General features: G+C 34.7%; 2 protein-coding genes and 2 long non-coding RNA genes across 10 annotated transcripts in view; 3 read left to right on the forward strand and 1 right to left on the reverse strand.

The window, feature by feature from the left end:
- The window catches only part of LOC135167024 (papilin), a 93,042-nt gene that overhangs the window by 46,715 nt on the left and 18,388 nt on the right, over positions 1 to 27,939 (reverse strand). The window lies entirely within an intron of this gene.
- Positions 1,811 to 11,932, forward strand: LOC135167026 (uncharacterized). The gene is made up of 5 exons (XR_010299789.1): positions 1,811 to 2,273; positions 2,369 to 3,480; positions 6,960 to 7,122; positions 7,209 to 8,006; positions 11,166 to 11,932. It is a non-coding gene; the product is annotated as an uncharacterized LOC135167026 (long non-coding RNA).
- On the forward strand, positions 9,008 to 11,045 carry LOC135167027 (uncharacterized). The gene is made up of 3 exons (XR_010299790.1): positions 9,008 to 9,354; positions 9,892 to 10,024; positions 10,667 to 11,045. It is a non-coding gene; the product is annotated as an uncharacterized LOC135167027 (long non-coding RNA).
- LOC135167025 (uncharacterized) lies at positions 25,142 to 27,678 on the forward strand. 3 transcript variants are annotated; one of them, XM_064129869.1, is made up of 5 exons: positions 25,142 to 25,476; positions 25,597 to 25,765; positions 26,109 to 26,172; positions 26,282 to 26,853; positions 27,100 to 27,678. In XM_064129869.1, exons 1-4 carry the CDS (start codon positions 25,406 to 25,408, stop codon positions 26,308 to 26,310), a joined length of 333 nt encoding a protein of 110 aa, XP_063985939.1. In that variant the 5' UTR covers positions 25,142 to 25,405; the 3' UTR covers positions 26,311 to 26,853; positions 27,100 to 27,678. The 3 variants fall into 3 exon arrangements, with proteins under 3 accessions (XP_063985939.1, XP_063985938.1, XP_063985937.1); XM_064129868.1 differs by lacking the exon at positions 26,109 to 26,172 and having other exon boundaries at positions 25,155 to 25,476; XM_064129867.1 differs by lacking the exons at positions 26,109 to 26,172; positions 27,100 to 27,678 and having other exon boundaries at positions 25,159 to 25,476; positions 26,282 to 27,073.

Consider the following 27,939-nt stretch of genomic DNA (forward strand, 5'->3'; position numbering starts at 1 on the left):
CCTAGAGGACCGGTGTCCAGAGACTGAATTCTTACGATTTAGTAAACATTTACTAAGAGAAAAATACAAGAGAATGTTTATGACTCCAGAAGACGAAGTTGCCTTTGAATATGACACAACAGATTCTGAATTAGTCCTTTTCTGGAGACTTTCAAAGACGTCATAAACCTTGTCGAGTGATTTTTGAAAGTAAACAGAAGAGCTGTGTTTCAATTTTCCAACATATTTATTAAAATTGTACTGTCGATGAATATTTTCTTATGTTGATCATAAGACGGTTCGATTAAATCCAAAATGTCTTTTCGAAAAAGAGTCATTCGGGTGCTAAATTTTGGGAATGGGGGTGGTAAGGAGATGGATGGAGAAGGACCCAAAGTGGGTGATTGGGTGTGCATGACCTCTGGGAGTTGGTCTTATCAGTATAAAGAGGAAATTGTCTAGGAGTTGGAATGAGAGTATTGGGAAAATTCCCAAATTAGGGATTCGAGGGAAAAAAGGGGATTAGTGAGATGAGATTCTTAAAATGTGCTGAGGAGTGTTTTTAATGGGGTTAGCATGTAATAAAATGATTTGAAGGAATTTCGAAAATTGTTAGTAGTTAATAGTTAGTGATAAACGGGAATGAGGATTTTGGATTGACTAGAAATATTCTAAACATGTTGAGGAGCTTATTTTACGTGTACTTAATTAAATATTGTAAATCGTGGGGATACAACATTACCCTTAACATGCAACTTCCACGATTTTTTATCCAATTTTCCAATCCCATGTGTGTGACCCAGATCATTTATTTTTCACTCGTGAACGCTCAAAATGTTGCTCATTAATTGATAATTAATTGTTAAAATCCCGAATTTAATTGAATTGATTTATTTTTAATTGTTCAGTTGAATATTCAGTCATTTCGGCGCTAATTGAATGAATAACAGCGATTGTCGTGACTGTGAATGCTTGTCCCGCACACCGAGACAAATATTCAGTCAAAATTATGGAATTCGCAGTTCGCTCTGAATTACGGTACCACCTGGGAAATTTTACGTGACAGTATCGTAATTTTTCACATAGTAATCGTTACTATAACATAGTTGCTATATGTATATCTTTACTAAATGTAGTTAATATTTTCACTGGAAGGGTAATGTTTGAATAAATTCCTTGGAAAGGAGTGAGGTGATTTAACAATAATTATGATGAATCATTTAATTAAAAATGCATTCGTGGGGGAAGTTCCGGGTTGAGTTATTCCATAAACATGTGGCAGGTACCGGATACCTTTGGCCACATTTTCGGCTAAAGACGTGACGAATGCGACGTTTTTCATGAGGAATACAGCGTTGACGATCTCCATGATCTCCATGACGAGATGGAGATCGAGGGAGTTCGCCCAGCAACGCCGAGAGCACATTAAAATCAATACGATTCTGTTTGCGTTCATCTTGACTAGTATTTTGTTAATCATTTATACAATATCCAAATATTGTTATAAAATTGATAATTATTTGAATGAAGTTATTTCAGTACTTTCACGCACTTATTAAATATTTATTACACATTTTAATAATATACGGATTGGGCCCGACTCGATCTCCATATCTCGTCATGAAGATTCGTCGACGCTCCATTCGTCATTTGTTTAAATGAAAACCTGGTCCTGCCAAAGGTGTCATGGGATAGCACGAGTGGTCCAGGTGCACAGAGCAATCTTTGGTTCAGGTTGAAGAAAAACCTCTCTTGACAATCCGGATTTTTCCCCCACATAAATTATGGTAATTATTAATCAGCATGAATATTTATATTTATTTAACGCAGTGCGTTCTCTTTCGATGTGTAACGTTCGAAATTTGATGGTGTAATAATCCACAGCCGAGGAAAAAATAATAATCTCACAATCGGTCCAATTACGCAGACGAGGAAATGTGGGGGATGGGGCGTGGTATCGCAATTAACATCCGGGAAACGTTTGTTATCTAAACTGGCAGTCTTCATATCGTCATTACCTACGCAGTTAACTGCACAAGACGAAAATCGTTGTCTGAGTTTTACAGACAGAATCGGAAGTATTGGAATGATCATGAATCGCACCTACGACTTTATGTTAGAGAACAAAGAACTATTTTATTTTACGGAGAATTTTTTTTATGATTTTTAACATCTGATAGTGTTCGGGGAATAATCAGACATTCTGAGTTGATGGTGGATCCGTTAATCTACATAATAACCCGTGCGTCGACGTAGCGAATTGCAAAATTGCGGTCTCGTCCCTCAAAAAAGTGGTAAAAAAAATGTTCCCTCGTGGAGAGTTTTTTCGAGAACTATCAAAACCACCGGCTGTGTTGTAAAAGATTTTTTTCACTTCTCTTTGTTACAGGCAGGAGAGGTAACTGACATACGACAGGACATTACGTAAAGTCAAAATGCGGAAGCAACGCCCTGGGTTTCTGACTGCTTTGCTGATTTTCAATGGCCTCTTTTTATCATATGCTGTATACACTTCGGTTGAACCATTCGACTCATCTCGACACATGCTAAAAATTCGTTTCTATTAGCTTCGTACACCGGGATGTACTTGAATGAGTATGACGTAATTCTTTCGAGTGTTCGAGATATTTTTACATTTTTTTAAAAGCTGTTTCCGAGGAGCATTTCTTCGGTGGAACTGTTGGTGGTCGTTGGTTGCAATACTTTCTGAATCGGTTATATTTTTATTGAAATAGAACTCTCCCACAATTAACGGAAACGAAAGCAGTGAATTTCTGATTTTCACACACGTTCTGCAGACATTTTTCAAAATCTAAAAAAGTCTGGATTAAATTTGGTGCATTTTTAGTCAAAAATAGTTAAACTGGATTTTTTCCTGAGTTATTATTCCTTCATCCCAGTCATTATTGTTAAATTAATAGTTTGTATAAGAGAATTATCATTTATATTCGAAGTTGAAATGAATTAAAATCGTCAAAACATTGGCTGGGTAAAAAAAAAAATTCTGTCTGTTGAAAATCTTTCAGAAATCCTCAGAAGAATTATCGAAAGATCTTCCTAGTATTTTCCAATTGTTCATCAATTCAATCAATAAATTTTTCTACGTGAAATAAATAAATAAATATGATCTACAAAAGCTAATCTGTCCCGATTGTCTATCATAACTGAAAGTCAATGTAATCATCGAAAAGTTGATGACTATTAGCAATTTGTGTCTTCATATAACTCAGACAAATATAGAAAAAAAAATCGTGATGGAAATTATCAATTTATCATGGTGAGGTAATTATAATATTCAATGTTGAGATCGTATTTTGGTGATTATTGTAGATGAATAAAGTTGAGTCTCAACAGGAGTGGTTTCCGTCCTCGAAATATCGGCCATTAGCTTTGAATTAATTGTATTAGTTACAGTGGAATATGGCTGCAGTACCTCATGGAGGGAGTTCACTTCGATAATTAGAAGCTGTTGATAAATTCAGCTGCGATGCGGTAAACCAAGTTGAGTTGATTTTGACTATTAGCCAGTTTTAGGGTTCTTCGCAGGTGTAAAATTTCAAAAACAGTTAAACTATAGTGCTCGACATCCATTTAAAAAAAAACCCATCAAGAAATATCAGGAAGTTCTTGACTAAAAAATTAACAAATTAATACTTTCGTGTACTGAGAAAAGATAATTTTTATCAAATCTTTGAAAATGTGTAATTGTCAAAAATATGGGGGGGAAATTGGTTGACATGAAAGAAGTTACATCTAGAACCAAGTCAAGTGCTTTTTACATTTAAAAGTTCTTTGTTTAAGACAAAAAAACTTGTGAAGAAAACAGTCCAATTAGAAGTGATTTGAGGAAAATCTTACAAGAAATATTCTTGATACTAAAAACTTTGGTTTTTGTTAAATTGAATTTCTTCACGTTACGGTCGATGGACTGCAAATTGCCTATTACGTTAATGAGTAGAATCCTGTGGAAAGGTACGCTAGAATAAATTTTCAACCTTCACAAATTTTTTATTAGGTATAAACTGGAAGATTTGCAATTAAAAATGTAATTATCTAATTAAAGTCAAATGGAACAGATATTCTAGTGAGTTTCGACAATTCTAGGGAATCGATCTTTGAGTTAACTTGCTTTTGTGAAAAATGAATATTTTTAATGAATATAATGCAATTTTTTACAAAAACCGTTAAATATTTAAATCATTAGCATCTTTAGCCAGACGATCAATATGTACATTATATATTATCTATTTTATTATATATTATATATTCTATATTATACAATAATTCAAGGTTGTCCTTAATTAAGCAAAACAACAGTTGCAGATGTACTGAGTGTTAAAAATGCAATAACGTACAATAAAAAAATATTATTTCATTTAGTTACACAAAATTGACATCAGCCTATTCAATATTCTCTTGAACTTGTTAAAAATATACCTGTTACTGCACAGAAATATTTGTTCAACCTCGACAAAAAATTAAACGAATTCTCAATAGTTTCCCGATAATAGGGGTAGAATGGTCGGTTTCCTGCTGCTAATTAGGTCAGAGACGTAATGGACTGTGTAAGATATTCATAACAACGTTTTCGTCACTGACGTTTGATATCCTGCGTTCGTCCGCCAATTAGAATAGGAGAGGCCGACAAAAGTTTCTTCACTGAGATGAAAAATTCATAGCGTTGAAACACGATCACATTATTATCTTGGCCCGGGGGGGACAGATGAAAGTACGATTTTTGGGTAACTTTTCAGACTATTGAAAAGGAATATTTTTTTAATGCTGAATTTTGTTTTGTGGAATTGTTTGAAAAATCTCCAGGATTTTGCAAGATACGTTGCCATCGCAGCTGGAGCACTGAGTCCAGAGGGGGCTTTTACCATTAATTAATTAATTTTAAAACTTAAATTATATTTTAATTTTATATTTGAAATTTTGGCTTTCGAGTCAAAGTTTAGCAGTTGTTAAAAATTTAATTTCTAATTTTTTGAGTTTTATCGTTCTATTATGTACAATTTATTTTTAATTTAATTTATTAAATTAATGAAGATTTATTATCAGCCAATTTTATTAATTAACGAAGGAATAATTACGTTACGTTAAAAATTGTATTAGAAAAAGTTGTTAAAGCAGATAAAAGATGGACTTTATCGATGCGATGAAATTTCTTGGGAGATAAAGAACAAAAAATTCTATTTGTATCTCAATTTTGCAATAATAATCCTGCAGTTATGGTACCGCAATATAGAGATATAAAATTGACATGCATTAGATATCATCCCACAAATAAATTCCAATGAGTATTTCAATGGTGCACTGATGGATATATCACATTTCAAGGTGTTCTGTTTCTGTAATGGAAATTGTGATCAGTTTGATGCTCGGCTGATTCGAGGGATCGATTCTTCTTAGAGCTGGAGTTCATTTAAGATTGCTTGTATCGTGGACGCTCCATCATGAGTTAAAACGTTCCGGGTGCGTTGGATAACCAATGACTCGTGGTATCGACGTCCGGACCTCGCAATTGTCAATTTATCGCCCACACCTTTCGCCGAGTATCCCATAATTTTTGTCATTTTTCAAAAATTCCTGTTTCTCTCGCGTTTCATCCAGACAATATCTCAGTTTTTCGCTTCTTCAAGCAACTAAAATAATTGAAATTAAAAAAAAAAATACGCCAGCAATTTCCGTGTGTCAAAAAAAATTCAATTCTCTTCTTTTCAGTGCCAGGAGGTCTTCATGAAAAACTGTTTTTTTTTTTTTTTCGAAAAATGAAAGCTGTTTTCCCTCTGACTGAGCCCTCGGTTATCCACAGAATGTCTCAAATGCAGATGAATCTATTTTTCTCAACCACTTCTCCTTCTCAATTTTTCATTTTCTCTACTTTATCTTCTCCCTCTTGGCTGTAAAATACAAGTCTCACCCAAGTGGAACTTTCTAGGTGAAGTAGTGATGAAGTTTCACATGATAAAAATGTGTTTCAAGATGCTGTGAGTGTTGACGCCCCTTCTCTGGCCGCTGAGATAATAAAAAATGATGAGATACATTGACGCTTGATTACGTCAGGGCGTGAGGGATTTCTTGTGGCGGCTTTATAATCCACTTATCTCATCCTTTTAATGCTCACAGACTTATGAGAATGTTATCGAACCTCTCCATTTGCAATGGTTTCCCATTATCTTATGTCTCACAGCCAAAAAATATGGAATCGAACGAGTTTTCAATCTCCAATTAATTAATTAATTTTTTTTTTCAGGTTTTCGGGGCCGTGACTGCCGTCTTCATTGTAATATTCTCAATCCTTGATTAGAATTATATATTTTTTTGAAGCGAATTATATATTGTCTATATATTTGAAGAGAATTATATATTTTTTTGATTAGATACAACCGAAGAACAAATGATTTCAAAAATTTAAATTATGTGATCGCTTTCATTAACTGCTTAAACTGTCCTCACCCCCACTTAATGATGTTCGATAGTTTTTTAGTCAAAATTCAATTTTTTTTTAAGCAAATTATCGATCGGATTTATGGAAAAAAATATAACGCGAAATGTAATGCGAAAAAATATATAAATATTATAATATAATAATATAATATGCTATAATATACTATAATATACTATAATATACTATAATATAATATATTTATGTACTATATCAATATGGTTAAGGTTTGTTATTATTTAAGATTTATTATTGTGCGATAATTTCCATAAGTTTTTTCTACAGGTAAAGAATTTTTTTTTAAGTCGAAAAAAAGCCAAAAAAATTTCTCACCAGTCCAACACAGACATTTGTTATTGCTGTGAGCACAAGTTGATTTGAATTTTGAAAATAGAGAAAGAAAGAGAGGAATCTCTGTCCATAGCCCCAACGAAGAAACTACAATTACAATTGGCAGTGAAAGGGCCCTTGGACCCATGCATACAACTTGAAAGCCCACAGGTTTTATAGTAGCTGTAAATTTTACTTTCAGATAACCAGCGGACGATCAAAAGGGAGGCTCGATCACCGAGGCATTCTCAAGCTCCTCTCGAGTACTCACTTCAAGTTTATGCACATCCTATGAAGAGGCCTGGTTGCGCACTTGAAAAGGCAGTACCAAGTTTCGGATGGCGTTTGAATTTAGTGGTCTTAAGGTAAATGTACATAGTAAATATATTTTGGTAATGTATTCTGCGTCGACAAATTACTGTCGTGTCAAAGATCTTGTTGAATTTTTCAGAGGAATCATCGAAATGTGTTTGGAAGATCTCACTGGTGATCTGAAGAGATTCGTCGGAGGATTTTGGGAAGACTTTTCGTTGAAAATGTTCTGACTCCCCGAGTCGACCTATTTGTCCTTGAGGGACTTCAAATAGAGTTCTAAGGAGAGGCCTACCCTAACAGGAGATGAGGAATGCTGACAGTCGGCCGACTGTCGGCCAACATTGGCCAAATGTCGGCCCGCTGTCGGCCATTCCTCATCTCCTGCTAAAGTAGCAGACTATTGTGAGACCTGGGCATCAAACAAATACAATAGTTTTTGAACTTCAAAACCTGGAAATAGTAGTTATTTTCCTTGTATCATTCGAGAGGTCTAAATGAGGTAATTGATTGGCCCTGAGGGAGTCCTCGTAGACCTCAAATGTCATTATCCGGTTTCATCTGATGAGATGAAACAATGAAAAGTGACTACTTGACATAATTCAAAGAAAAAATTTCATTTAAATGAACTTCTCTTGATTTATTATCTCGTTTATTTATTCTGTTTTCATTTACAATACAATTTTATTATAATCTACGTTTATTGCAGATGCGAGTCCCGTACCACTATCCGAAAACTTGGAGACCAAAATGTTTAGGAGGTCATGAAAGGGGCAGAATATTTTTCAGAAGGACACGGAGGTTAAAATCGAGGTTCTAACCGGTTAAGGACTCATTCACTCCTCGTCTTTGAGTTCCAAATTGACTCTGAGGCCTGAACCAAGACTAAATGAGAGTATTAACGGCTAGTGAGGGGCAGAAATCGACCCGGGTCAAGGTTTGTAAAATATTTTTAAAAACCTTTCTTCTGGTCATGGCTCCAGACACAAACTGTCTTCCAAAAATCTTTCGAAGAATCTTTTGGAGTCACCAGAGAGATTTTCCAAGGATCTTTCCATGATTCTCCTGTAGATTTTGATAACTTCGATTATTTAAATGGAGTACTACGGATTAGAATTTTTTAAGACAACGAATCCAGTCTTTTGAGAGAAAATAGCTTGAGGTAGGAGCCACATTATTAAATACAACGAAAAATAATTAAATCGATTGTCCTTTTGATTTTCGAAAAATAATAACGGAAAGTTCGTAAAGTAATTTGAGTTGTTTTACAGCGCATAAACTTTTTACAGAGACTGTCGCGCATCAACTACCTTAAGATATTGATAATTCATCGAGTGATAATTATTTGCATTGAGAATTATGTATTTAATTCCCTCATTGAGAAGTTCAAAAAGATGTTGCACAGCACCTGACAATTTTATAATTTTATACACAATTAAATACCTATAATATACATTTTTCCCTGTGATCAGATTCATTTCGATGCAACTCTTTCACAAACGTAGTATTTACTTTACTCCCATGAGCATCAGATCATTTACACATAACTTTACAATATCGAATCGCCAAATAATTGCGAGAAAACTCTCCAGTAATCACACAGTGATTACCAAAATAACAATAAAATCAACTATCAAACCCCGAATTAATCACCAAAATAATTATTCCTCACGTATCGAATAAATATTCTCTCCGGTAATTCAAATAACATCGGACAACATTTACCCACCGTCACAGCCTCCAATTGAAAGTTTACAACATATTTGCAGAGTTGAAAATTTTCCCCAAACAAAATACCTGAAATCCGATGAATGTAAACGGAGAAAACAAATAAAACAAATAAAACCGATAAATCATGGATAAAGTTTGGCCAGACCTAGTTATACCAATTATAACATACGTGGGAACCCGATACAGGGCTACAGGTTACAATATTATTGGGGCTCGTTTTATGTAGTGGAACACACATTCGCCAGTGCGGTATGTGTACTCTGCACTCGAAAGTTCCCGACGAACCGACGTCACTTCTCAAAAAATAAAAATAAAATAAAACAGAGATGATAAAAATAAAGAAGGAAAAATACATTATTCTCCACTCGAGTATCTCTACAGCCTTTGGTTGTACATGACTGTATGTACAGAGGCGTAGGCGAGATTGTGTACATAGTGACTGGGATTGGTGATCCTACTACATTGCCAATGAGGCTGGTACACTAGGTCAATAATGTGGACATTGCCCGGCGAAATTATTTCAGGGGTTTATGTGCATTTCATTACAAATGCTGGTAATTATGTAGTCTCACTCAGCTAGTTCGAAGATTATAAATTTCTACAGTCGTGCAGTATTTGCAGTAGATTTAAAAAAATCTAACTTGAAGTTATGAAAAGTGAAGGAGAAAAAATAAAAATTATAAATTTCAACAGAAGTCCAGTATTTGCACTAGATTTTGAAAAAATCAACCCAAAGTTATGAAAAGTGAAGGAGAAAGAACAAAAATTATAAATTTCAACAGAAGTCCAGTATTTTGGTCAGATAAAAAAAATTCCAGCGGAAAGTTATGAACAATGAAGACAAAAAAACAAAAATTATAAATTTCAACAGAAGTCCAGTATTTGTGCTAAACAAGAAAAAAATTCCAGCTTAAGTTATGAAAAATAAAGAAGAAAAAATAAAAATTATAAATTTCTACAGTCGTTCAGTATTTGCGCTAGATAAAAAACAAATCCAGCTTAACGTTATGGAGAATGAAGAAGCAAAACATTTAATTCGAAGAATTTTTATTTTTTTTAGGAGTGAAAAAAAAATTTGTTAACTTTTTTAGATCAAAGAACATTGATTTTCGTATTTTCTGATGGAGACCCATGATATTCACTTGATAAAATGGAATTCATTTTTTTGGACTACAAATACTTGGCTGAAGACCTTCGGACGATGGCATGTTGCAAATTTTTGTGGTAATTTCTAACCAATTTCATTAAAAACAAAATTAAATGGAGATAAATGCGCTTCAATGGTTTTTTCATCCAGTGAAATGTTTTTATATTATTGTAACCGACGATGCAATCTTCCATTGAATCCGCTACACGGAAACAAAATTTTGCATAAAAATTAAACCTCTAGAGAGCGAAACGTGGAACAAAATGACAATCAATCACTTTTTCGGTCAAGTTTCATTGAAAAAATTAAATTAAACCTTCGTCCCTCGTTTCGCCCCCTGGAGATCTAATTTTGACCAAAAAAATTTCTTTCCTCGTATAAATTTAGGACATTTTGCAACGACTTTATCAAATAAATAGAAGAACCAATGACTTTCCTCCAACAGTCGAACAATTTTTACAAAAAATTTCTATCTGTTTTAAAATTTCCTGAAAATAATTTCAATATTCGTCGCAATAAAACCCGTTAAACCACACAAACCATGGCTTCACCATACCTTTATCCACCGGACAGTTCACCTAATGATCCCCTATTACCCCCTAATAGCGAAAAAAAAACCCCCCAATCCCAGAAGTGTGTAAAGCCCAAGAAAGACACCCAAAACTGGAGAAAAATGGAATAAATCGATTATTCGATCGCCGTCTTTCTCCACCATCCAGGTAGCCAAAAATACGAGCTCCGGGGCAGATAGTCCAGCGACCGAGTCCAAAAGAAGCCACGAAGTTAAACGATTAACCGAGAGCACTCAACCCCTTGTGTTGAAGGAATTACAACGAAATATTCTAGTCGAGACGGTTGGTGAACGCCAAGAACCGAGACGATATGACAATTTGTCTCTCTCGTTCTTCCACGAGTGTCTCGTGACTTCTCCACGAACGAGGATTATCTCTGTCCCTATTGGAGGGAAGAAAAAAGAGACCCCCGCATGCCTCGGATCTTCCGTTAAAGACGCCTCAAATTAGTCGGATCGTTTGAAATCCCTCTCTTCAAGGTTATGGAATTCCTTTTAACGTTATTTCTATCTGTCTTTTAAATGGAGCTGGGGACTTTAAAAAAAAAAAAAAAATAGTCATTCATTCAGATCAAAATCGGGGGAGTATAAGGTTGACGATAATCCAGATGCAGTAGCTGACGTTGTGGCTTTAAACATTGTTTCAGGGGATTTTCCCAGTGGAGTGCAGTAGGCGTAGGGACAGGTCGAGATTTTCCAAATTTATGAGGGTCCAGGGGATTTTATTAATTTAAGCCGGTGGGTAAGTGATTAATTTATTTCGATATCAATGTTGTGACGGAGTAGTCAGATGGAGAGAAAAATTCCTGAAAAATTACGCCCCGTTCCGTAATCTGGGAGTCAAAACAATATTTGGTTAAAATTATGGAACAGTAACGCACTTGTTCAGTGAACTTTCAGGAAAAAGTCCAAAAATTCTGGAAAAAGTAGGGAACGTTGGGTGAAAAAATACGTAACTGTTGCGTAATTTTGACTGGGTAATGTTGTAAGTGGGAGATTACGAAACAGGTGCGTAATTTGTAATTAATTTTTCTCTCCGTCAAGGGAACTGAGGACTTGGAAAAGAGAGTTAAGGTAGAGAGAACTATATGGATATTCACAGGTAATGAGAATTACTATAATTTACGAAGCACTAATACGTTATAGTAATAATTACTAAACTGAGAAAAAAAATTATTTTTGTCAAATATTTATTTACTTCAGAGAAGTATTTCTTTTTTCAATTTTTCATTCCAAAAAACGAGTTATTCTCTGACAATTCTGATTCGGTTTGAATTATGCAAATTATATTGTTCCAGAAGATGATCGTCATTTATAAGGTTGAGTGAACAGTAATAATCATAAACATTAAATAATGAATCGAAACCCTTCCTCCAAGAAAATGCGAAATTTAGAGAAATTAATTAATCATTAATGGAGCAATATGATTATCATATTTTTTGGTAATCTGATTATCATTATCTCTAGAACAATATGATTATTATAATTTAAATCTAATTCACTCTCCTTGGGAGTGATAACATCGAAGGAATATAATTTTGGAAAAATCAATATTTAAATAGATAAATAATTGATAAAAATATTATTGTTTATTGCATATGCTGAACTGATATAGTTCTTGAAAAATGTTATCGATATTTTCACAAAATGGAAACAGATTAATCACGAATACATGATGATGAAGTTCAATATGTTCTTTTATCATATTTGACAAATTTATGTAAATCAACAAAATATTTTGTTGCAATAACCATTAACAGCAAATCCTGGGTGAGCCCATATTTGCGTAATATGTCACTGTATTTACGCGTATTTATTGAGACTCGGGATCATTTCACGCGGGTGTAATTCTCCACGTTACTCAATCCTCTCTGTCGATATTGCATTCACTTGAATGTTTACTTCAACGACAAAATTGTGATACGGAATTGGTGGATGGATGTTGCCCAGTGGTGCTGGTTAATTGCTTCCTTGGCGCCGAGGTAATGAAACATTCGATTTTATGGGTCTGAGAAGGTTTGTTTGGGAGTTTTGTAAACAAAATGTAGCAAATGTAAACCTCTTGAATTATAGGGACTGGCGTCAATGGAAGCATCCATTCTCTTTAATTTCAGATTTTTTTATTTGTTTGTTCGTTTAAGAGAATTAGGTGCACGTCAAATGAATCAACGATTGGCTCCGCCTGGGGTGGAAACCCATTTACGGTTTTTTTAACAATTGGAATTTTCTGTGTTTCAAAATTTACTCAAAATTTTCGTATATCGATAGGTGAAAAAAAAAATATTGACGAAAAATTCGCTGAATGTGGAACCCTAAATTTACACAACAAAATGTTCATTGCACCAAAATGACCGTAAAAAATCGAAATACAACAAAAATTGTTTTTATAGTTCTTTGATAGTAGACTGCGGGGAGGAAAGTTCATAAAAAATTATGTGTCTGTTCTGTAATCTGCGAGTCAAAATAATATTCAGTAGAAATTAGGGAACAGTCGAGGCACTTTTTCAGTGAACCTTCAGGAGAAATTCCAAAATATTCCAGAGAAAGTATTGGATTATGGATAGGAATTGTCTGAATAATATAAAAACGATTTAACTATTAACTTTAATTATTTATTATCGCACGCAGAAGGTATATCTTTCTCGTATGATTTTTCAGATCAATTGACTCTTAGTGACCAAGAATTTGACACTCTAGACCCATTTGACAAAAGGCCCTTGTTCATTAATTCCTTTCTGTTTGTTCTCTGGTTTTATTTATTAAAATGATTCTAAACATTTCAGTACTGTTTGGAGAAAAACTATAAAAAATATAACATACTGAGATGGACTGAAAACAGCTATAGACAGACGATTAATTTTTATCCACACATATCAAGCACTCTCAATAAAAAGTATGAAAAGCTCCCTGAAAAAATGCGTAACTGTTCCATAAATTTTACTGAATCCTGTTTTTCACTGGCAGATTACAGACCAGGCACGCAATTTTTCCACACTTTTTCTCTCCGTAAAAGAATCGAGATGAATTTTCAAAAAGATCAGGATCACCTGGTGCCTCATCTCATATGGAAAACTATTGGAAAATGAAAAAAAAAATCTACCTTTGCATTAAAACTTAAAATGAATCGAAAGAAATTCTTTATGATTTTTTGTTGTCTATTATCATAGCACTTTGATGCATAAAATTTAGTTTAATACTATTGCTGATAAAGTGAGTAAATAAAACAAAACAAACCAAAACAAAATGAATAAATTTTTTCACTTCATTTATCGCATATTTTTTTTCATTCCTCTTTAGAAAATCCCTCGAAAGAAAAACAAAAATATTGAAATGCGTCATTTCTTTAGCTCCACACAATAGCATCTTCCGCGACATTATTATAAAGCACACAACGCTTCGCCCATCATTTCTAAAGTATATGTCCTCTCATTCCCCATTTCACACCACACTCTCCCGAGTCATTTGTCTCAACGGCTTTTGAGATGAGTCGTTTCTCCCGTGGTCACATACACACTATTCAACAGTACCATCTCCCTCAAGACTTACCTGTTCGTTTCATCATCCTCACTGATGCTGGAGAATCGCGAGACTCCTTTTAATTGGAAGCGTTTATAACGGGCAAACGACCCAGTGAAATTCTATCCCCATTGTTCCATTTGCGCAATTGTTCGGAATAGAGTATTTCGAGGCGAGATTCTGAATTACAAAGGGTCTCTTCGTGATGCCCATTGACATGGTCCCCCTCATATTTCGTGATATACTCCCCAAGTAAAGGAGAACTCGCTGACAGGATGAGAAAAAAGACAGGAAATTTTATGAGAAAATTTCTTGAGTCCTTTGGATTACGACTGCATCATTATACGGGGGTTTTATATTGTCAGAAGATGAATACGATTTTTTATTGAAAAGAACATTTTTAGCTAATTCTAACAGTAATTGATTTTTATGATTATTTTTTTCATCCCAATTTCAATCAATCAAATGGTGGCATTTCCCGTCATGTGGTACAAGTAAAACGGTTTTACTTCTGATATTTTTCGAATATTTCCCTGTTTGTTGCTAAATAATGAAAATATCCGATAAACAATTTGTACGCGTTCTAAACCCCAAAACTGTCATTAGAAAAAATCAAGTTCAAAGACTTTACCTCGACATGAGGAGATTTGGAGGAGAATCCTTGGAGATTATTGATCAAAAAATTTTAAAAAATGTTTCTAATAATACGGTGAAGACAAAAGCCACAATTTGGAAACAATTCTCTGCATTTTGTGCAGACAGAAAATATGTATACGCTGGTAGCTACAACTACGAGTGAAAAACCATACCATATGACGTGAAATGCCAGACATTTAATTGATTGAAATTGGAATGAAAAAGTAATCCAGGCAAATAGCCCTCGACCTTCAAAATTAATCGGATATTTCCCTCCAGTTTCCCTGCGTATCACCGATCGGGATAAGTTTCCCAGAAAAACCCTCACGCTTCCCGCTCGGGATTTTTAACCTGCAAAACTTATCCCTCTCGTTGCTATGCAACGAAACTCTCGGGAAATATCCAATAATTTTGAAGGTCTTGGGGTATTACTACTGATTAATTTTTTTTTTTAATTTTCGTGCGACCCAAGAAATAATTCCCACATCCACTGCAATTTTTATTCGGTTAAACGTGAATTTTTCCCCCGAAATAATGCAAAAATATTTTGAAAACCCCCAAAAATTTTCTCAGAAATTCCGAGTTTTGCCTCAACTGCATCAGATTTTTTTCATAACCGAGAAATTGCAATTTTTCCCAATATTCGTTCTACGATTCTTATAGACCATTTCTCTTCGTGTGGTAAACTCCACTCACATGTTGCTAGGCAACGTAACTTTCGCGAAATATCCGATAAATTTCCAACACTCGGAGTCTTAAAACTGAAAATTTCTCCTCATGTCAAAACTTGCGCAGAAATTTTAAAATTTCAATGTTAATTCTCACTTTAAGAGTTTTTATATAAAAACTTTAATTTTATTTCTTTTATTTAAGGGAGTTTTCTTTATAATTTCCGTGGCAATTCTCAATTTTACGGAGTTTTTTTTTTCATTCAACGGATGACAAAAGACAAATGAAATATTATTTTTTGTTTTCCTCCCTGAGGAATGCACTGAAATTGCAATCTCGTCTTGCAATCATCCGGTGTACGAGTGCCGCCGCGCTGTCTACCCATTCAGAGACTGCAAGGCAGTGGCACACGCCGTCATGATGCAGTTGCACTTGTTGCAAGACTTGGCCGTATGCACGTATGTGAAATCTTTTATACATGTGGTAACACTCAAACGTTCGTATTAACTGGCTGAGTCAAGGCAAAACCACTGAGTACAGCCAGACAGGGAGAAATATAAAAGAGTGATTCATGGTCTCTTGGCGCGGAGAAGATATTCACGGTGTGTTGGTTGAGGTTTACGACTAAATTTTTTTCAACCTTGGAATTGAAAAATAAATACATTTCAGATGTAAAAAATTAATAGAAGAAATGAACATTAGTTTTTTTATTCATTCAACTTTTCGTTTCGGAACAAGTTCATCCAGAAGATTAATTAATTGAAAATTCGTTATTTTAATAATCAAAATGTGGATAAGGAAAATTTTAGGGAACTGTTAGATAATTTTTCGGAGCTTTCGATAACTTTTTTCTGAATTTTCCATAAAAAATTAGTAGATCGCCACACGGAGAGAAAAATACTGGAAAAATTACGGAATTTTTGGGTTGGTTTTGGCGGAAAAGTACTGAAGGTACCGTAATATTTGTCTTACAAGTTCTGTAAAAATTCCCGATCGCTAGAACAATTTTTATGAAATATTTTTCCCTACGAACTGAAAAAAAATGTCATTCTGCCCATCATATTTGTTTCGGCGAAAGTTTCCAGTAGTAAAAACCCCAAGACCTTCAAAATTATCGGATATTTCCCGAGAGTTTCGTCGCGTAGCAACGAAAGGGATAACTTTTGCAGGTTAAAAATCCCGAGCGGGAAGCGTGAGGGTTTTTCTGGGAAACTTATCCCGATCGGTGGTACGCAGGGAAACTGGAGGGAAATATCCGATTAATTTTGAAGGCCGAGGGCTATTTGCCTGGATTATTTTTTTCATTCCAATTTCAATCAATTAAATGTGTGGCATTTCACGTCATATGATATGGTTTTTCAATGGTAGTTGTGGCTTCCAGCGTATACATATTTTCTGTCTGCACAAAATGCAGAGAATTCTTTCCAAATTGTGGCTTTTGTCTTCACCGTATTATTAAGAACATTTTTTAAAATTTTTTGATCAATAATCTCCAAGGATTCTCCTCCAAATCTCCTCATGTCGAGGTAAAGTCTTTGAACTTGATTTTTTCTAATGACAGTTTTAGGGTTTGAAACGCGTACAAATTGTTTATGGGATATTTTCATTATTTATCAACAAACAGGGAAATATTCAAAAAATATCCGAAGCAAAACCGTTTTACTTGTACCACATGACGGGAAATGCCACCATTTCATTGGTTGAAATTGTGATGAAAAAATAATCTCTTCAAGATCCACTTTAAATTCTCGTCTAAATAATAATTGATTGACAGAATATTTTGCTGCCAATGTGTGGAGAACAATGAGCAAGTTCAGCGGTACTTATCGGTCATTAAAGTGATGTGGTTAGAAAAAATGTTCTGTAGATTATGAGGAGGGGTTTTAATCGAACGCGATTACGGAATACCGAGTGTGGAGTGCGCATACCGCGGAGAGTGGCGGTAACAAGAGAAGAGTAGGGCTGTTCTCCCTAAGGCTATCTCTAAACGCTGGGAGCTTTGTGGTTTGTTACCGAGCCAGTGATAACCAGCCCGATCAGCTGCAGGCGCTCGTGACAAACGTAAAAATAATACAACCAGCTAATGAACACTCGAGCTTACCGCTTATATCGCCTCTATCTGCCCTGGATTTGCCTTCATTAATTCAGGGACTGTTTCCATGCATTGTTTATCTAACCAATACTTTCAATCTGTAACTATAATTTTCTGGAGGGAATCATTTTTTGTGCCAAATTTTGGCGCTGAAAATCCTTCAATTTTTAAAAATAAAACTAATTTTTTCGAATTAAAGGAACAAATTCTTTTTACAAATTTTTATGCCAAAAATTCCTTAAATTCTGTGGAATTTTTTTTGTTAAATAGAGCGACTTTTTTATAACAAAGAGAACAGTTTTTTTGACAAATTTTTGCGCTAAAAATCCTTTCATTTTTTTGAATAAAATCAATTTTTTAGAATTAAAGGAACAAATTTTTTTTACAAATTTTTATACCAAAAATTCCTTAAATTCTTTAGAATCATTTTTGATGAATAGAGTGACTTTTTTAGAACAAAGGGAACAGGTTTTTCGACAAATTTTTAACGCCCAAAATCCTTCAAATTTTTTGAGAATAATTTTATGAAATAGAGTGAATTTTTCAGATCAAAAAGAAGAATTTTTTTTATAAAATTGTACGAGAAAAATCCTTTAATTTCTTTCGTAAAAAATATATAATCCAAATATATTAAATACATTTACCTGATTTATATTTTATCCCAAATATATTTGATAACATTTTTTGCCTTTTATATGTTATGTGATACCGATATATGCAAAATATATTTTGACGTTTATTTTTGTTTCACTCGGGATCTGGCTTTGTGTTTATCGATTTAACAACTTTTTCCCAAAAGTGGTAGAATTCTTTATCCACGTCGGGGGGTTATTTCAACTATTCCCGTGGTACCTACAAAGCCCTCGGAAATGCCATCACGAAAAAACATTTTTCAAACGAGTGAACATGACGTAACAATGCAATTGAAATATTCCAGTTTCCTGCACACATGCCTTTAAAAAAGAAAGTCCTCAGAACCAGTTGTCGTTTTTCCACATCCTTGAAGCGCTCGTTGCAAGGAAACAATGGAAAAAAAATATTTGGAAAATGAAATAAAAAATAAAATAGAAAAACTACACGTTTGCTATGGACCAGAGTATGATGAGGTCAAAAAAAATGGAGCGTGAGAAATGAAAAGAAATGTTCAAGGGATGGAAAAGCGGGGGAAAGTTGCCTTTGAGAAATGGACGCACAAGTAAATTGAATTCGTTAGTCCAAAGGTTTGAGTTTCTCTGAGCTGGCGGGTGCTCTTGGTCTCCTGAGATTTATATAAAAAAAAAAAAGAAACAAAAGGGCGAGTAAATAATGTGATGGAAATAAAGGAAAAAGTAAAATATCTCGACACGCTTGTGGAATAAGAACATTGTGGAGGCAATGGACTGCGGGGTAAAAATGTGAAAATTCACTTTTGGTTGAACTACGTGACTTCACTTGCGAGATGAGGAGGGACTCGAGTGGCGCGTTAAACATCCGGAAATGTTTGTGAAAGTTTGTGAGAAAATGCCTCCAGTGCATCATATTGTTACTACATAATAATTTAATACTTTTTTCATTGTTCGTCGGGTTCTTTGTAAATATTCTCATGGGGGAGAGTTTTGAGTTGAGGTCTGCTCCAGGGGAAACTTTGGAGTTGTGCTATTCAAGATTTTTTTTTCGCGGATTAGGGTCTCTAAGTGAAGGAAAACACCAACAGTTGGAAGAATATTGATTTCCGGTTTTATATGGAAACGTTGCAATTGTTTAAATTCAAGTTCTGGATTATTGGATTATGGATAGGGATTGTCTCAATAATATAAAAACGATTTAACTATTAACTTTAATTATTTATTATCGCATGCAGAAGGTATATCTTTCTGGTATGATGTCTCCAGACAGATCAACTGACTCTTAGTGACCAAAGATTTGACACTCTAGACCCATTTGACAGAAGGCCCTTGTTCATTAATTCCTTTCTGTTTCTTCTCTGATTCTATTTATTAAAACCATTCTAAACATTTCGGTACTGTTTGGAGAAAAACTATAAAAACTATAACATACTGAGATGGACTGAAAACAGTTATAGACAGATGATTCATTTTTAATTTTATATATTATTTAACAAAACTTTTCTTCACACGTTATTTATTTATTTTCTTTTAATATTCGTATAACAATCGTACGGAATAAAAAAAAATATAATAAGTAATTTTCCTGATTTTCTTCTAATCTTGTTGATCCAAATAATTTGTTCTCTAATTTTTTTTTTTCAGAGCGAAGTAAAAACCGAAAATAACCTGCGAAACTCCACAGAAAAGGATCAATTTAAGGTTCAATTCAAGAGCAAAACTGATCAGAATTCATTCACTGAAACTTGGATAACAGAACTCTCGACGACAAATGTTACCCTGCAGTTAACTCCATCTGAGTTCGACACCTTCCAACTTCAGTCAACACTCAACCAACACCGTAACAGCCCCAATGATTATTTTCACGGCGAAAAGATCATAAAAAAGTCAGGGAAACAATCCATGTAACTTTAATGGCCCTGAGTTATGAGAGATTAATTTTCTGTCTAGTTTTGATGACGGAAAAAAATAATGGTGGATGCAATTCTCTGGTTGGCAAAGATTTTTCTTCTTACCCGGGGTGGCGAAACTCTAAGCTCTGCACTAGTCAGAGACAAATGGCATCTCGCACCACCGTATGCCCTGTTTCTTCCTATTTTTCACTATTTTATTTTCTCCCGTTTCTTCAACTTTTACTTGAGACTTTAGTTTATTTTGTTCCCAGGTCAACGCAGTACGAGGGAAATATTTAGTCGGGATTTTACTTGGATTTTTATTTTTTTACGATTCATTTTACTTGTCTAGTACAATTAACTTATCGTCGGTTAAATATTTTTGTCGAAATCATCGTAAAAATGTGATTGTTTAAATTATATATTAGAATTTTCTGGTTTTCTGTTTATTTTGAGGGGAACAGACCCGAAATTTGCAGTTCTCTTTATTGAGAGGGCTTGATATGTGTGGATACAAATGAATCATCTGTCTATAGCTGCTTTCAGTCCATCTCAGTATGTTATATTTTTTATAGTTTTTCTCCAAACAGTACTGAAATGTTTAGAGTGATTTTAATAAATAGAACCAGAGAAGAAACAGAAAGGAATTAATGAACAAGGGCCTTTTGTCAAATGGGTCTAGAGTGTCAAATCTTTGGTCACTAAGAGTCAGTTGATCTGTCTGGAGACATCATACCAGAAAGATATACCTTCTGCGTGCGATAATAAATAATTAAAGTTAATAGTTAAATCGTTTTTATATTATTGAGACAATCCCTATCCATAATCCAATAATCCAGAACTTGAATTTAAACGATTGCAACGTTTCCATATAAAACCGGAAATCAATATTCTTCCAACTGTTGGTGCTTTCCTTCACTTAGAGACCCTAATCCGCGAAAAAAAAATCTTGAATAGCACAACTCCAAAGTTTCCCCTGGAGCAGACCTCAACTCAAAACTCTCCCCCATGGGAATATTTACAAAGAACCCGACGAACAATGAAAAAAGTATTAAATTATTATATAGCAACAATATGATGCAATTTTTTTCATGCAAATCCGGGTCAACATATTTGTCTTCGATTGGACCTCAAACTGAGTTCTAATGAGAGGTCTATGAGGCAATTGTGAGATCTGGGCATCGGAGAAATACATTAGTTTGTGAGCCTCAAAAAGAGCTGGAAACAGTAGTTATGTCCCTTTTATCATTCGAGAGGTCTAAGTGAGGGAATCGATTGGCACTGAGGGAGTCCTCGTAGACCTCAAATGTAATTATCCGGATAGTCCTCAATTTAGCCTCACAAATCGCGACAATCGCAGGGAAGAGTCTGTTAAAATGGACCAACGAGGTAAGATGAAACAATGAAAAGTGACTACTTGACATAATTCAAAGAAAAAATTTCATTTAAATGAACTTCTCTTGATTTATTGTCTCGTTTATTTATTCTGTTTTCATTCACAATACAATTTTATTATAACTTACGTTTATTGCAGATGCGAGTCCCATACTACTATCCGAAAACTTGGAGACCAAAATATTTAGGAGGTCATGAAAGGGGCAGAATATTTTTCAGAAGGACACGGAGGCTAAAATCGAGGTTCTAACCGGTTGAGGACTCATTCAATCCTCGTATTTGAGTTCCAAATCAACTCTGAGGTATGAACGAAGACTGAACGAGAGTATTGAGGCCCATTGAGGGGCAAAAACGTCGACTCGGAAAAAATATTCAACAAAAATCCCGTCCTTTTCCGTATGCAAATGGAGTCGTAGGAAATTTCCCGAAAATTCGACGAAAATTTTCCTGAACGTTCCACAATTTTTAAGAATCTCTGGCAGATTCGATCGACCATTTTGGTTTACAGATATATTCAAACCATATATTTTCAAAAATTCTCCAGAGCCGAATCCCCCAAAAAAAATTCGTATCACCAGGGAAATCCTCCGAAGATCATTCGACGCTTCTCCCGACCAATTCTGTAACATTTATGACACAACAATTTCTCCACGCGGGTCATTTACCTTATCACTCACAAATTCCTCTCGACCCCCACCAATCTCCCCCCAAACGAGAGAACTCACTCCACATAATACCTATGGTCAGCCACCGCAAATTGTAATTCCCCATCCATATTTCGATGATACAATAATTCCCCCTGAATTCTTCACCGAAAATTCTCACTCTCCGCTTAATTTCCGTCTTCACACACCACCCGACTTGTTATTACCCCGCGTTAACTGTAATTTCTGCTCCAGTGAGATGCGCGAGCTTTCAACAGAATAAAAAAAAAAAAAGAAGATAACATAAAATTCATATACATGGAGTTTACTCAAGAGCGGTGAAGGGTCTCACGTGCCTTCGAGTTTCGCGGATCAGGGATATGATTAGGCAGCGTCACGTTTCGGTTTGCGTCTTGATAACGAACCTTGCGCACCCACTTTCATCCGTCCAGAACGTGAACGCCCTCGACATTGGAATCATCTCGTTATTATTTTCCCCTTTCTGCCCTCTCTCCCCCCCTCACCCCACAGCTTTACTCCACTCGCAGTCTTGTTATCTCCTCCACAAGAGGATGCGTACAATCTTCAATTAAAAAAAAATATTTTTCTTTCTTTCCTCTAATTATACGCGTACTGTTGACCCAATTTTTCCTTGAGGTATTCAGAGAGCACTCGGAAGGTCTCTTCGCTAGGAATTTTCATTATTTTAATTAAAAGAGAATTTTTCAGCGACGTAGAGGAGTTTAATCGTTGAGTTATGCTTAAAGCTCCTAACAATAGAAATGATAAGGACTCGTTAATGAAAACAACAAATGAATAATTTACTCAGGGATTTTGAGCTGATGAATATGCCACGTTGGCTGCTCGCATGAATCTTCCAATTTCACACAAACTTCGGACGAGGGTACATCGAGTACCCGAAATCCTCGAGGCCTCAGGCAATCCATGAAACTGGAACGAGATGCCTCGTTAATATCAGTTCACCCCTGGAATTTATCACCACAAATCGTTGGCGAGTGCATTTCCATCAGTGAACGAGATTGAAAAAAAACTTTTTTAATCACAATTTTTTGGTTCTCACGAAATAATTCATTGCACGTTGTTCTCAGATGTCCGATAAGAACACTTGGTGTGGCGAAGAAAAAAAAAATAAATTCCCTCTTTCTTGAAACGATTTATTCGTGCCAGAAACAAAAATGCCATTCATTGGGGCTTTATCTCGACAAACAGCCTCCCAGCATTTGACCCGGGCTTGAAAAACCCCGAAATAAAATGAGGTGAAGAAATGACTTACGAGCAGTTGGGGGGATGAATTATTGCGTGGAATTATCAACAATCGTCAATTTTCAGATTGTAATTACGATTGTTCATTGTTCAGTTGGGCAGAGTGAAATTGTTCATTTGAATTCTGGAGATTTTTGGCGGGGAAAATAACAGGAAAAATTGATCGATGGTAATTCTACGTGTGGAAACAGTTTTTGAAAAGTAACGTGCCATAATCTGTCAGTTAAAATAAAATGCGGCAAAAATACCGGAATAGTTACGCACTTTTTCAGTGAACTTTCAGGGAAAAGTCCAAAATTTTCTAGAAAAAGTGTGGAACGTTCAGTGAAAAAATGCGGAACTATTTTTTTTTTATTTAAGCTGAAACCTATAAGTTTATAAAACTACAAACGTGTATTTACAGAAGTAATTCGCAGTTAGCGAATTTAGTTTTTCGTTATCATATGTTCAGGAGTTGAGCAGTTACATTTATCTTACATTTCTTGAGAAAATTGTCGATAGTTACTAAACATTTCTTATTCAGGTCTTTTAAAAATGATGGTAAGTGAGTTTGGGATGGTGGTAAGTGTTCAAGCGATAGGAGACCGTGGATCATGGGATATGTAACTATTTCATAATTTTTACTGAATACTTAAAAGACGCGTAATTTTTAAAGAAAGTTTCTCTCGTGTAGTAAAAATAATCGACAAACTATTATTTTTTTCCAACAATATTGTATATTATATACTATATTTTTGGCAATATTCATATTGTTATCTCTAAATCAATTTGACCCCATGCCCTGATAGAACAAATCAATTATTATTAACGAATCTATTTGATTGTTAAAAATAATTTAATATTGAGTATCACGAGTTAATGATCCCTCAAGACGTAATTGCGAATCTCAATTGTATATTTAAATATTTCAGCAGAAATATGTTTCATTCCAATATACCACAATAATCATTACTACAGATAATAATAAAGCCAAAAAGAACACATAGTAAGCACTACTATCTACGATCACTTGAAACCTCTTCACCTGTACCCTCACGTCATTCCCCTCCATAACCATAACATTTTCCCCATTCAATTCTTTCCCAAATAAATTCTTCATTAAAATACCCCATATCTCATACTCCACGAAGACAAGCTACCGGAACTCCTGGCCTCCTGAATAAATTCACATCCACATACGTTATTCTTCCATTTTCCCTCATCTCTTTTCCAAGAAATTCGCAACCTAAAACTCGCCCATAAACGATCATGACAATTTGATTTTTATTTGAATCAATAAAAACTCATTATACCCCACAACCCAAAGACGAAAAGGCAAAAAGAAAAATTGAGACCAGTCGCAATAAAACTAGCAATTAAAAATATTAATTAGTATTTTACCAACCACCATTGGCACATCCCTTTGACGGTAAAATATTCAGCAATAAATTTAACGATGAAAAATGAGAGTAGGATCAATATTCCATTGGAGTTGATGCTCATTAAGAACGTATTGGCAGAGCGCTAATTAATGGAGACAGTATAGCAACGACTATACACACAACTCATGCACGGAATGTCTCTTACACCTGGTGAAGCACCGAGAGGTTGGAGTATGAGGCGTGTTTCACGATCGGTGCAGCCGCACGGGACAGAGGACACGGACCGCCACGTCAATTGGATTAATTGCGAGTGTCATTAACATTCGGATATCTCCGATCTGCTCGTAATAGATGTAATATACATTACAGAACGTTTGAGGTTTTTTTAAGAGGAATTTTTCAAAATTACGTAGGGAGAATAGTGAATGATCAAGACAACTATAAAATCCCAGATATTACGATAAAAATAATTTTTCTTTACTCCATAATAGTTTTATCATGTACAGCAGTCGCAATTACATTGCTCTATAGTGATTAATACTATGTAACTACAGTAAAATCATAGTTCCTATTATAAAAAGGAGACCCGTGTACAGATCGATATCGATATTTCTCGAAGAAATATCTCGAAAATGCGTAAGCGTAAGACAGAAACCGAAGCGACATCTGTCGATTATATTAGTCGCACATTGGGCTGGAACAAATGAACCGGTAAAAACCATCACATTTGGCAACGTGTTTGAGTGTTTTTATCCTATTATAAAAAGGAGATAATTTATAATCGTGAAACATCATGACATCTCCACCTATTAAATATACGACCAACAGAGCCATTGATCATTTCAATGTTGCAGCTACACTCATGTAAGTATTCCTATTATTATTTTTAAAAAATGAACATATTTCAAAAATTTATTATGCATTCAATCATCATAACCTATCATTGACACGTGTTCGGAGAGTAATTTCATTTTTTTTTCTTAGGAAAATCATCGGCTACGTCGACAGCATTGAAGACCTGAGAGAGTTGCCAAAGTCTCCATCTAAGTGGATTTACAAGTGCATTTTAAATAACAATGATGGCAGAAGGGTTCGCATACTTTGCTCGGGGGATGATGCTCTCAAATACAAGGATGAGATCAAGATGTATCAGGTACAGGTGATTTCCATTCAAAAAGAAAAAAAGTGAAATTGTCACATATAATACCACAAGAGTGGTAGGGAACCTAGAGGGAAATACTCGATAATGTTGAAGATCGAGTGGTATTCAGGAGATTATTTTTCCTATCCAAATTTCGGCAAAGAGAATTGTGCCATGAAATGAAGAGAGGTTTATTTGGTTAAGTTATCGTTTGTTTTTTTTATATATAGCCTACCGGCAGAATTATGAAAAAATTATCGCATATAATACCACAAGAGCTCCGAAATTATCGAATATTTCCCGATAGGTTCGTTGCAAACAAATGAACGTAAGAACGTACGTTATTTATTTGTAGGGAACCTTGAGGGAAAAAAAATATCAACGAATAAATAACATAAATGCCCAGTTCAGTTTTCTAGGTCAGTTTTCTGTTTTGGAAACAAAATGAATATCTATATGAATATCTATGCGAATATCTGAATGAATATCTATGAGAATATATGAAAAATTTGAAATTTTACTTTTTAGATAATAAAAATCACTGGAGGGATTATTAAAGCGGCCAATCCACAGTATCGGCGATCAACGGACACTGTGAGCGACAAAGAATTTCAATTTGCACGTAGGAGCACTTTCGACATCTTTGGCACATTTAACATTACGAATGGAGCTGACAATGGAAGGTCGAAGGTCATCTCATATAAAAAATTGAGATGGAGAACGTTTGTGCTGCTCGCGGGCCAGTCCAGATCACTGGATGGCTCAAAGAGCCATTCAGAAGCATTACCACGATAAGTGGTTCGAGTTATGGATCTGGCATGTTTTGCACAAGGGTCCATCGCATGACCATTCACGTGGTAACATACATCCCGAGAGAAGATTTGATCGAGGGAATCAAAATGACCATTAAAGGTCGAGTTGATTGTCGTGGGGATGGTTTTGTTCTGAATATTAACAGCATGGATGACATTGCAGTCCTGACTGAGGATGTAGCCCTCAATGAAGATGAGTTGGATGATGCTGTCGAAGCACCTCCTCTCATTCTCAAACGAGGGGCAGCTGAATCTGCATCTGGAGAGGCGATGGACGTCGCGAATAAGGTACTTTTTTTTATTAATGGTTATGGTTATCCAAATTTAATTACTTTTAATTTTTCACTATTCTCCCTTCAATGCAAGAGAATATTGCAATATTTTCATCTAATGTTGGCTTAGTTTCAAGCAGAATTCAGTATAATATTTTCATTAGAACATTAATAAAAAAAATTTTCTATGGAAATATAAATGAAAATGCATTGAATCATTCATTAAACAGTTATTAAGAACAGATAATCTTTTTTGTTTCAGAAACTGAAAGCTGAATAGCTTTAATGACGTGCTATTTACTCTGGAAGTTCAATTGCAAAATTGAAAATTTTTTCTATAACAAGTTCTAGACTGTTATTTTTTCACACAAAAATTGAGTTCTATAACAAGTTTAACACTGTTATTTTTTTACGCAAAAATTTAATTCTATAACAAGTTTAATACTGTTATTTTTTTACACAAAAATGAAACATTGACAAGCTTGAGCTCTTTAAGAATCTGATTTTTTACTTTTAAAGACTGCCAACTTCATAGCAGTAAGGTTAATACTCATTTAGCTTTAACAACCAAAACAGATGGAATTATAATAATCTATTCATGAACATTAGTATTTATTCAGAATTTATTTCAATATATGGCCCTGTTTTTGAAGAAAAAGTATTACTAAACATTTGTATTTTTTATATATAACAGAGAAAACTGAAGACTAATTAATTTTATGATTAAAGTAGATAAAGCTCTCCGGAATCACAGATAAGTGATACAAAGGATGTATTCATGTTAATGTTTGTTCATATTTCTTAACATATGTTGTAATGTCAATTATAATTGTTGGAACATTATTTTTGTTTTCATTTCAAAATCCGTCCCACTCCTGTAAATGTTTATTGAACGCAAGTGGCATAGATTTGGAGTTAATGGTTTCATTAATAAAAATTTAAAACGCGATTTTTTTGCAGACATTCAGTTTGAACCTTCCCTACGGTTGTAAGTCGCAGGTATACACCTTGGTGCGGCAACAATGTCTCCTGCACTACTACTCACGAAAAAAAATTCGCAAGCAGCGATGTTCTTGGTTATGTGAAGGGAATAAATAATCTC

The sequence above is a fragment of the Diachasmimorpha longicaudata genome, chromosome 10 (genome assembly GCF_034640455.1).
Source record: "Diachasmimorpha longicaudata isolate KC_UGA_2023 chromosome 10, iyDiaLong2, whole genome shotgun sequence".
NCBI classification, from domain to species: domain Eukaryota; kingdom Metazoa; phylum Arthropoda; class Insecta; order Hymenoptera; family Braconidae; genus Diachasmimorpha; species Diachasmimorpha longicaudata.